This window comes from Sinohyriopsis cumingii, chromosome 4 (genome assembly GCF_028554795.1).
Source record: "Sinohyriopsis cumingii isolate HCF-2022 chromosome 4, ASM2855479v2, whole genome shotgun sequence".
Taxonomy (NCBI): Eukaryota; Metazoa; Mollusca; class Bivalvia; order Unionida; family Unionidae; genus Sinohyriopsis; species Sinohyriopsis cumingii.
The window spans coordinates 22,621,382-22,633,527 of NC_142964.1; the positions used below are offsets into that span (position 1 = coordinate 22,621,382).

The following is a 12,146-nucleotide window of genomic DNA, read 5'->3' on the forward strand; positions in this document are numbered from 1 at the left end:
AAAGTTCATAATATCTGTAAAGTAAAGCGCACCTTTGATGAAAAACTGATTTTAATATGACCATCCATTCAGGGGGAGTAGCATGATTTTCAAGACACCCATAATGATAGCCACATTTGATGTGCAATATGCACCATTTTCATTTAGGATCAACTAGGTATCACAAGATGTGTATTGGTGAAAATCCTATGTTTACAAAGCCATCTGTTTGGTAGAAGTAGAAACAGCAAATTTTTCTAGTAAATTATATTTCTCCAAGAATACATCCCCCTACCTCCTGAATCCAGCCCTCTTAAAACAGAATCATTTGTCTTTTCTATCTATATCATGTACATAACGGGCATTAACCTTTGCCCATTACCTCCCCTTGCTACCACAAGGCAATGCCATTTTATGCTGAGTGAACTGTTGTTGTTGTAGGGGTTAGCGCCATTTGTCAGCACACAATAGGCTATACATGGCGGCCAGTATTAATGGTGGAGGAAGAACCTGGGAAAATCCCAGAAAGAACCACCAACCCACGAGAAGCTACTGGCAAGCTTTCTCACATACCCACATTGGCTAAATCCGAGACTTGAACCCATGCAGACAGAGGTGAGATGGCAGTGATCCATAACGGAGAGCGCTTTAGACCACTTGGCCACTTGGGGCCCCGCTGAGTGAACTACCAATGAGCCTGCTTACATAGCATGATGGATGGGAAGGTCTTTAAGTAATGTGAGTTCACCTTTGAATACATTCCCTAATCACAAGAAGGCTGGGAAAATAAGTAATAGGAGGATGGAATGCTGAGCATCCTACCTATATCAGAGGTATCCATATATGGAGGAAAGATTGTACGTAGACCTGCCAACAAGACTTTCTCAGTAAGGCGGTCAATTTCCTTCCCTATGTTAGACCAATTTTCAGAAAGGTGTTAAAAATATCATGTACTGCTATTATCAAGTTTGAAAACATGCATTTAAAAAGTTCAGAAGCATGATTAGCGACTGATGTAGTGATGCTTCCAACTAAAAAGTTTGAAAAGTAAACACAGAACTTAAGTACAGTTTCAGAAACTGCAGTTCCAAAGCTTATGAAGCTCAATGGATTCTTGCTATCTCTCAATCCTTATCATTTTTCCTGTCAATTTCAAGTGGCAATTTCAATCATCTCTCTCACCAGGAAACATACTCAAATCAATACATGATGTCCAAAAAACATAAGTGTTGTCCTTCATGCTTGTTCCCTCCTCCAAGAATCTGAATATTCCTTTTAATTCTCTTTTACTGAAACTTTTTATGACAGTTACTGTCCCTTACATTTTGAACACACAATTAGTTAGATGCTCTTTATAGAAAATTCTATATGCTGCAGCTTGATCAGGCTGACACTTTGCATGAAAAAATATGTGCAGTGTAAAGCAAATGATGTACTCCTGTAAAGTTATTCTCATTCCTTGACAATCTCCACTGAATGTAATATGAAACCAGGATCTGAATCAAACAGATACAAGCCAATATGTGAATATCTACCATAACAATCACAACTCCATAATTTTAGCTTTTATTCCACAAGTTGGTATTCTAAGGGTAATTTCTGTAAGACTTATAATCAAATTACATTTATAAGGGTTGGCAGGTCTGCCAGAGTGAACAATAACCCACTCTCATGCTTAACGCAACACAGCTTATGGTTACATGAACTGTGACCAATCTCTCAGGTGAAGAAGATGATTCAAATCTTTTTATTCTAAAAACTCACTGACATATCTTGCGAAGCTATGAGGTTGTGTTGGTTTAATATGGACTGATCATCTGGGCCACAGCCACAGGAACCACCAGATTTAGGTTTTGTCTCTGCAGAGCTAAATCTCTAAGATGTAAATTCGTAAAGGTTTACTCTGCATGCTAGCTTACATGATGTCTCGGAGATAAATACTGCATCTGAATGTGAGGCCTGCAGAGATTGCTCTAAATTTCATGACCTGAAATTCTCGAGGTGACTCTATATAGCTCACAATGCCATGAAGAATGAGTTAGGGGGAGGTTGGATATTGCCTTTGTGCCTTCAGGTGGAGAGTAATTTGTGGTTGCTACAACTTGTCTCTGTGTGCTTCAAGTAGTTCTTTTTGGTGTTACAGAATTTTGCATTGCTACTGCTCTCAACTTATATGTGGATGTGAGAGTTAATATGGTGTGTGAGAGTTAATACGGTGACGCTCTGACTGTTTACTGAAGGTTCATGGCTACAAAGCCTGGTTGTATCATGAGGATCACTGGATCATCCCATAACCCTCCCAACTGACTTAAGGGCATGCAGGGCTCAAGCATCTTGTTTTGGGAACTGGTCAGACAAAGGTGGGCCCTTGCCGCAAAAAGGTTGATCTTCAGACACCCCCAAAGCGCACAAACCTGATGAACAACCAATGGATGGAAGGAACATTTTATATAGATAATTTCACCCTTTTTGGCAAGGACATTGAGTGTGCCTAGAATGTGTCTGATTTTTATGTTATCTAAAGTTGGCAGCACCAATGAAGAAACTGCCAAACCAGTATGCACAGGTTCTGTGATTTAGTTCCCTTGTTTAAGGAGGTAAGATGCTACTTTTTTATGTTGTCCAAAATAATCAGGACAGGTTTCACACAGAACTGATAGGCATTTATGATAACCTTTATTATGAGACTGATAAGAAGAAGCATGGTCCCCATTTGCTGCTGACCATACTGAAGTCTGGCAACAAGTGGGCTCCTTAATCATACATACTGGCATCTGTATATACTTTCACTTCCTGTCGGGGCTTCTTTAGATGAATCCCTGTCTTGAGCGATTAATCCAGCAAAGTCATTTGTAATGGGTGCATATGAAGGCAGCCCAGTGGGATCAAATCTGCTGCTGCACTGGATAACCCAAGGAGCTCATTAAAATCCCCTTCCTGCTGGAAAAGAACTTCATGAGTTCGATGATCCATATGACACAGACATAAGGGAGATGTACAGGATTGAGACTGGTAACAAACTCCATACCCAGATGGACAACACTTTGGGATAGGTGAAGGTCTGATTTTTCCCAGTTGCTAGAAAACTGAGAGCTTTCAAAAGGGATAGGAGATTGTTTCTGCCCTTGACCAGAACAAAGCTTATTGTTTTTTTTTGGAGATCATCCACATATACACCAGCTGCCTGTAAAGGAAGTCAACTGGAATAGGGTGATGACACAGCCATAATTTAGTGAAGATCCAGGGAACGATATTTACACCAAAACAGAATAACCTGAAACTGGTAAACCAAAAAATCTTTCATGGCAGTGGCTGAATAAGGATATGAAAGTTGGCATCTTTGAGATCGAAGATTATAGCATACTTGTCCCTTCTGACAAGGAGTGATAAAGATCTTGCCATTTTTATCTTCATACTTGGCAGCAGAATGAATTTGTTGAGGCAACTCGTCTATAATCAGCCTCAACTTTCCAATGGTCTTTTTGGTAAGGAAAAACCATGAATAGGTTCCCAGAGAATGTTGTTTTTTGTATAATCTCCACTGCCTGATTGTAAATGAGCAACTGTATCTCTTGCTGATACTGTCCTTCTCCCCATCTGACTGCACACATTACAAGATGAAAGGAAGAAAAAGGATGGGGTCTGTATAAACAAGATCCCAAGCCTCTCCAAAGTGACTTGGATCACCCATTCACTTTTTGTGGTAATAGGATGATCCTGTGTAGACTGTCTGTGGGTGATGGGAAAGGAGAAACTTGATTTCTTACCTTCCTTGTATGGGTACCTTTTAGTCTGATTCAGCTGTTGTCTGCTGGCATAAGGCTGAGGCCTGAAAAGCACTTGGGATATAACAAATCTCTTTTGACTTGCCTATCAGCTTTCCATTGTGGCAAGAAGAACTGATTTTTATAATTACAATACAGGCGATGCAGCAAGTTGGAGGGGGTATTTCGTTATTTACCCACATCTAAACTTCTTCAACAAAGTCAGAGCCTGATGAAGCTTTAGCAATGTTTTGTGACTTATCAATTCAAGATTGGCAGAGGCAGTCAATGCATCTGCCATAAAATGGTGAGCTGATCTGTTGACAATCTGAGCAATTTGGGCCATCAGCTCCCATGTGTGGTGACAATATTCCAAACCCACTATGATGTGATAAGAAACACATTTAATACACATTATAAAAAAGTGAGGCAGACATGTCAACCACCACTAAATTTTTATCTAATGCTGGGTGTTCAGTGGTGGAATGTATCTTGTAACAGCACAATGAAAAAGTCACTGGTACTCCACTTTCAGAAAAGAATGCCATAACATTGCCAGAGTCATAGATATCTCCAGACAGCCTATCATTAATCTCTTTCACGTCTGTTGACTGGAGATGCAGCCTGAGGGATGGAGACTTTATTATTGATGTCAACCAATGTTTTCGCTTACCATGGGTGATGGTAGTTGGTGGAGGACTTTCCAGACCCAGCATCAACTGGTATATCTATTCGACAGCAGTTTTAAAAGTAAAACTCATCCTCTCCACAGTTGGATTGGAGTGAGCATGCTGCTTTTGACTATCTTCACAGTCACTGTGTGAAGTCTCCTGTTCGTGGTCTACTTCCATTTCAGGATAAACCATTCCCTGTGGCAATGATGATACAATACCAGTATGGATGGCTGGTTTGCCAGAAGTATGGTTGGTACAGTCCGGTTGGTGCTGGTTTCTCTAAAATCCATGTCATAATATGTGTAGCCTTATGCCCAGTGAGATGAATGGATCTATAACTAATATCCCAGCAATACTATTTGTATGTAGCCATATGTATGTTAGGACAGACAGATCTCTCCTTAACTGTAGGGAGATGAATCCATAGACCTGGCAGGATGGACACTTCTATCACTAATGTCCCCATAATTGAAATTGTATATAGTAGGACAGGCAGATCTATCATTACGATCTCTGTGTAAATGTAGAAAGATGAAGCTGAAGACCTGAAAAGACCCCATGCATACAGACCTGAAGGCCATACTTGGACATGGGGGAGGGGTTGGTTACTTATGCCACCTGTGCTGCTTAAAAATGGGGGTACACTCTCATACTGTATTATAATTACCAGTAGGAATTTAAAATTTGTGTTAAGATCGCATTTTCTTTCTTTGCCGTGGTTGACTTTGCAAAAACTGTAGTCCATACTTTCTTGGACCATATGGTACACACACTGCATGGTAATGACAAAGTACATTTTGTACATGCAAGGCACAACTGGTGCATGTTTTCTTCTTCCTTGAACTTTTGGATTTATTTAACTTCATTGACAGGTTTCACTGAAAGGACAAGATAAAACCAAACACAACAAAAATGTATAAATTAATAATGCAGCATGTTAATAAGTCTTTGTGTGTGTGTGTGTGATTAGGATTTTTAACGTAGCTTTAACAATTTTTCAGTCATATCGCTATGATGTTTTTGCAGTGTGGCAGTTTATAGTAATGTCTACCACCAGGGCATCATGCCATAGGCATGCAGCATCATATCTTTAGTAAAAGCCCCATATTGATAATCCTCTTTCAGGGGAACTGGCCATAACAAGAATCTCAAGATGCAACAGTAGAAACCATGTTGGACTGGATTTAGATTGTGAGGGGCACCACTGATATTTAGTACCAACTAGTCTTCATAAGTTTTTGTTATAAAATGTCATGTCAGGAAAAGTAGCATTAATAAAATTTTCAAGATGGCTGCAATGTTGGCCGTATCGGATATCAGATGCACAAATTCCATTTTGAAGTTGAACACAATGGTGGCCATATTGGGTGTCTGCATGACCATTACTTTCATTTAGAACCAACTATACATCATAGAAACTCTTTCAATAACAACCCATGTTGATATGATAATCCTTTTAAGGGGTAGTAGGGATTACAAGACTCAAGACTGCAACAATGTTGGATGTGTGAATGGCACCATTTTAATAGTTGCTATTCTAAACCAAAAAGAATTATGAAAGTTTATTTCCAATTATAAATACAGTAGAACTTTGATTATCCATCAGGGTGCGGGACCAATACCATGATAGATATGAGAATAGATGGATAATAGAATATGTGCATTCAAAGTATTATACAATAAACCGGGTCATTAATTATGATTTTACATATGTACATGTACCTGTTTTTAATGTTTTGACGTACAATACCCTGACAGTTAACAGAGACTGACGGTTAATACGGTGATGGATAATTGAAGTTCTACTGTAGTTCAATCCCCAGATTCATTATTTATTCATGGTTCAATCAACAGTCCACAATTCAAGGTCATTCACTTCCTACATGTTTTCCAGTTACCTTCGTCTCAATTACCACCTTATATACCTCCATCTGAGTACTTCATAGGAAATATTTTAACACTTTGTATAATTAACACTGAACAAAATAAAGTGCAAAAATTATTTCTCTCTGTAGCTGGCAAGAAAAAAACTTTTTTACTAACCTGTACCAGTTGGTTAGCTGCATCATCACATACAGGTTGGCAAGACAAAAGATGAAATGGAAAAAGGAATAACTGTACATCACTCCTCCTGCTTCATTATAGATGACTTTCTGACCTCCCCTCTCAGACGGGTTGTCCCCTAAAAAATTACTACAGTTATGACTACGATTTTAATGAAAGAATTGCAATACTTCAAACAATACTGCTGCACAGGTAATTAGTAAAATGTAGCTGGAAAGTACATATAAATGGCATTTCCTTTTGCAGACATTTATATATATTCACCTATGTGAAAACAATCAGATCAAAGATGACACTATTCACAAATTCTGGAGGTAACTTGTAGTCTGGTTTGATTCTAGAATTTAAACAACTCCTCCCTCCACCCCAAAAGTGAGTTTCTGGTAGTCATGTGCAGTCTTGATGTCTGGTTTGCTTCTAGAATTTAAACAAAATGACAAAAACTCTCCATTATCTCTTGAACATCAACATTAAATGTCATACATTCATGTACAGAAAAGAGCAGTGGCTGAAGTCAGCGTCCTGCAAACAGGACATTTTGACATAGCAAGTACAGCTTCTGTAATTTGATTTCCAGTCCAAAAATTTTTAAAACTTAAATTCTCAATTATATTTATGAAGCATAAATTGGAGATCAAAACTGAATTGAGGACTGTATCATTAATGGACCTTCCATTAAAGTTGGAGGGTGAGTTTCCAAAGTAAACGAGGGTTTTCGGGGAAGTAGCTGGGTGTAAATTAAAAGGATCTAAGTAAATCACATGGCTCCCAGCTGACAAGGAAAGCCCTGCATTATATTTTATCTGTTTCAATTATTCTTACAGATATGAGTGGATTTAATTTTTCAACTTGTTCACATTTTGTATCATTACCCAGGCTATCTGTAAAACGTAGTTCAGATGCTGTGTATTGTAATTGTTCTTTGAAAACTAAAATACGTTTAAATGTCATTTAATGTTTAAGACATCTCAAAATCTCGAAACTTTTATCCCCATTCTAATATATTTATGTCCTAAAAATCTCAAAACTCCCCATTCAAACACGTCCTCAAAATCTAAAATCTTTTATCCCCTTCCTAACATGTCAATGTCCTCATAATCTTAAGATTCCTATCCCCATTCTAATATATTTATATCCTCAAAATCTTAAAACTCTTATCCTTATTGTAACACATTTATATCCTCAAAATCTAAAATCTCTTAACTTTGGGTTGCCTCCCTTAAGATATCAAATTGCCATGAAAGACCTGTATATCTATACTTTGTTGCTAATGATAATTTCAGTAAGACCATAGTTTGTTACTATTATAAGTTTGTTTGTTTTTGTTGGTCTAACACAACTTTTCAGCACATAACAGACTATACATGGTGGCCAATATATTTGGTGCAGGAAGAACCTGGGAAAACCCTAGGAAGCCAATGACCCATGGGAAGCCAAAGGTAAGCTTTCTCATATATCTACTATGACCGAGCCAAGACTCAAACCTTTGTGGACTGAGGTGAGATGTGTGACTAATCTGTAAAGGCAATCATCTTACCCCATTTAGCCACTCAGGGCCCCTGCTATGATTAGTAATAGAATCTTTATTTAGTAACAGAAGGTGAATACTATGCCACATACATGGAGGGATTATCCCTCCATGTCTAAAAATTTAGTCATTGTGAGCAGACTTATGTCACAAACTTTTCAATTATCTTGCAAATGCAGCAGTACTTCTAACGGTATATTAGAAATTTTTGTGTCCAAAAAAGGAAACCAATTAAAAAGTCAAGTTAGATTTGCATCAGCATTAGAATAGAACTTACTATGTCTAGCTCTGCAGCAGCAACAGCAGTCAAATGTGTCTTCTGTCTGTGAAGAAAAGAACAAAACATAAGTAGTATTAAAATGATAGGAAAAACCAGTATTACATAGATGATCATGTCTCAAATGTGATACATAGCCTTCAACATGGTCCTTCTATTGATGCTACTGCCTACACAAATATTAAAATATTAAATTTAATAATTACACCATGTACCATGAGTTTGTTTATATTTGTGGTATCATTTTATGTGGTTTCACAAAAATTAAATATTTTTCTGACAAAATTAGCATTGTTAATAATTTTTTATTATCTAGGGTCTTTAAATTTGTGGTTTACAGCAACGACAAAATCTAAAAAAACTGACACCCAGTAAATAAAAAATAAAGCCATGCACTGCACTGTATTTTACAACAGAAAATTGTATATTAACCAGGATCACTTTACATTAAATTAGTTATAGGAAAAATCTAACTGAATCCATGAGAAATTATCAACTACAGTATAATTGTAATTGTCAAGAATGGACATGCTCACCAATATTGCTAAAATCATACGTCAATAAATAAGCAATTATAAAGACAGACATTTGGGACAGCATCACTCAATTATTTGGGCAATACAAGAAACCCTGCAAAACATCCCAAAATTATTTTATGCCATTTTCAGGAGTCTGTTATGTTTATGGCTGAAAACATGGCTTCACAGTCATGACACCAATAAGTTCATAACCGGTAACATGGTTTCATAGTCAAGACACCGTCAGAGAAGGTGTCAGTTTGGAGTCACATTTTGTGCTCAAACAATTTCATGATTATGGGTCCTGTTATTATTCAACTATTTAATCTCAAGGAATTTGAAAAAGAAAAAAAATTAATCTTGAATATAATAAAATAATCTAAAGTGTTACATACTGCCTGTGGCAGTCTTCTTACACCCAGTTTGTGAGATTCACTTGACGTCTGAATTCTGAAAGGAAAAAATTTTAACGTTTCACAAGCAATTTCAATGGGAATATTCAAACTTGTTCAACTCTATAGTTTCTTCCCTGTGTACAAAAAAAAATAAAAAATTACTACATAAAATTAAATCTAATCCAGCTGACACAGATACTATATAAATTAAATCTAATCCAGCTGACACATACTATACAAAATTAAATTTAACCCAGCTGACACAGATACTATATAAATTAAATTTAATCCAGCTGACACATACTACACAAAATTAAATCTAATCCAGCTGACACAGATACTACACAAAATTAAATCTAATCCAGCTGACACATACTATACAAAATTAAATCTAATCCAGCTGACACAGATAATATACAAAATTAAATCTAATCCAGCTGACACAGATACTATATAAATTAAATCTAATCCAGCTGACACATACTACACAAAATTAAATCTAATCCAGCTGACACAGATACAACACAAAATTAAATCTAATCCAGCTGACATATACTACACAAAATTAAATCTAATCCAGCTGACACAGATAATATACAAAATTAAATCTAATCCAGCTGACACAGATACTACACAAAATTAAATCTAATCCAGCTGACACAGATACTATACACAATTAAATCTAATCCAGCTGACACACATACTATACAAAATTTAATCTAATCCAGCTGACACAAATACTATACAAAATTAAATCTAATCCAGCTGACACATACTATACAAAATTAAATCTAACCCAGCTGACACATACTATACAAAATTAAATCTAATCCAGCTGACACATACTATACAAAATTAAATCTAATCCAGCTGACACATACTATACAAAATTAAATCTAATCCAGCTGACACATATGATACAAAATTAAATCTAATCCAGCTTACACATACTATACAAAATTAAATCTAATCCAGCTTACACATACTATACAAAATTATATCTAATCCAGCTTACACATACTATACAAAATTAAATCTAATCCAGCTGACACATACTATACAAAACTGAGTCTAATCCAGCTGACACAGATACTATATAAATTAAATCTAATCCAGCTGACACATACTATACAAAATTAAATCTAATTCAGCTGACACATACTATACAAAATTAAATCTAATCCAGCTGACACATACTATACAAAATTAAATGTAATCCAGCTGACACAGATACTATATAAATTAAATCTAATCCAGCTGACACATACTATACAAAATTAAATCTAATTCAGCTGACACATACTATACAAAATTAAATCTAATCCAGCTTACACATACTATACAAAATTAAATCTAATCCAGCTTACACATACTATACAAAATTAAATCTAATCCAGCTTACACATACTATACAAAATTAAATCTAATCCAGCTGACACATACTATACAAAATTAAATCTAATCCAGCTTACACATACTATACAAAATTAAATCTAATCCAGCTGACACATACTATACAAAATTAAATCTAATCCAGCTTACACATACTATACAAAATTAAATCTAATCCAGCTGACACAGATACTATACAAAATTAAATCTAATCCAGCTTACACATACTATACAAAATTAAATCTAATCCAGCTGACACATACTATACAAAATTAAATCTAATCCAGCTTACACATACTATACAAAATTAAATCTAATCCAGCTGACACATACTATACAAAATTAAATCTAATCCAACTGACACAGATACTATACAAAATTAAATCTAATCCAGCTGACACATACTATACAAAATTAAATCTAATCCAGCTGACACATACTATACAAAATTAAATCTAATTCAGCTGACACATACTATACAAAATTAAATCTAATCCAGCTGACACATACTATACAAAATTAAATCTAATCCAGCTGACACATACCATACAAAATTAAATCTAATCCAGCTGACACATACTATACAAAATTAAATCTAATCCAGCTGACACATACTATACAAAATTAAATCTAATCCAGCTGATACAGATACTATACAAAATTAAATCTAATCCAGCTTACACATACTATACAAAATTAAATCTAATCCAGCTGACACATACTATACAAAATTAAATCTAATCCAACTGACACAGATACTATACAAAATTAAATCTAATTCAGCTGACACATACTATACAAAATTAAATCTAATCCAGCTGACACATACTATACAAAATTAAATCTAATTCAGCTGACACATACTATACAAAATTAAATCTAATCCAGCTGACACATACTATACAAAATTAAATCTAATCCAGCTGACACATACTATACAAAATTAAATCTAATCCAGCTGACACATACTATACAAAATTAAATAAACTCTAGATTTTATGTCATCTAGACAATTTGAATACTGTATTTGTCAGGGCTTCCTTTGTTGTTTTGCATTTTTATTTGAATTTTAATTCATGGATGTGTGCCTGACACATTCATAGTATATGATAATGCCCATCTTGTGATATTTTCTCCAATAATGACCTTGACCTCTGAACTAAAGACTTGACTACTGCATGATAAGGTATGGATCTGGGTATACTGTCTCAAAATGTCTACTGGGATGAGAAGATAAGAGCCTTGGTAAGGAAACATGATTCGTGGAAGCATCAAATCTGAGAGTCATTTGTATGTCAAACAAAACAACACATTCTTTGCTTTGGATATTGAACATCTCAGATCACATGTGCCAATTTAGATAAATTATTAAGACCACTGTGTGGAATGTTTTAACCCTTAAATTGCCTACCATTGGCATTGACAGAATTATTTTATGCCTACACTTAACTATTAGGTTACAGATGGAGAATCCCCTGTTCTATAAATAGCTACATAGCAGATGCTCTCAACAAGAATTTATATGCTGAAATAAGTTTCTAAAATTGATTGGAAA

At 35.5% G+C, this 12,146-nt stretch overlaps 1 protein-coding gene across 1 annotated transcript in view; it reads right to left on the bottom strand.

Annotated features, from left to right (window-relative positions):
- Positions 1-12,146, bottom strand: part of LOC149800805 (serine incorporator 5-like) — a 102,130-nt gene that overhangs the window by 16,354 nt on the left and 73,630 nt on the right. Inside the window, exons 11-13 of the mRNA XM_089954797.1 lie at positions 9,200-9,254; positions 8,287-8,332; positions 6,461-6,599 (exon numbers count right to left, since the gene is read on the bottom strand). Of these exons, the coding sequence (XP_089810923.1) occupies positions 6,461-6,599; positions 8,287-8,332; positions 9,200-9,254 (240 nt within the window). The remainder of the gene's footprint in view (positions 1-6,460; positions 6,600-8,286; positions 8,333-9,199; positions 9,255-12,146) is intronic.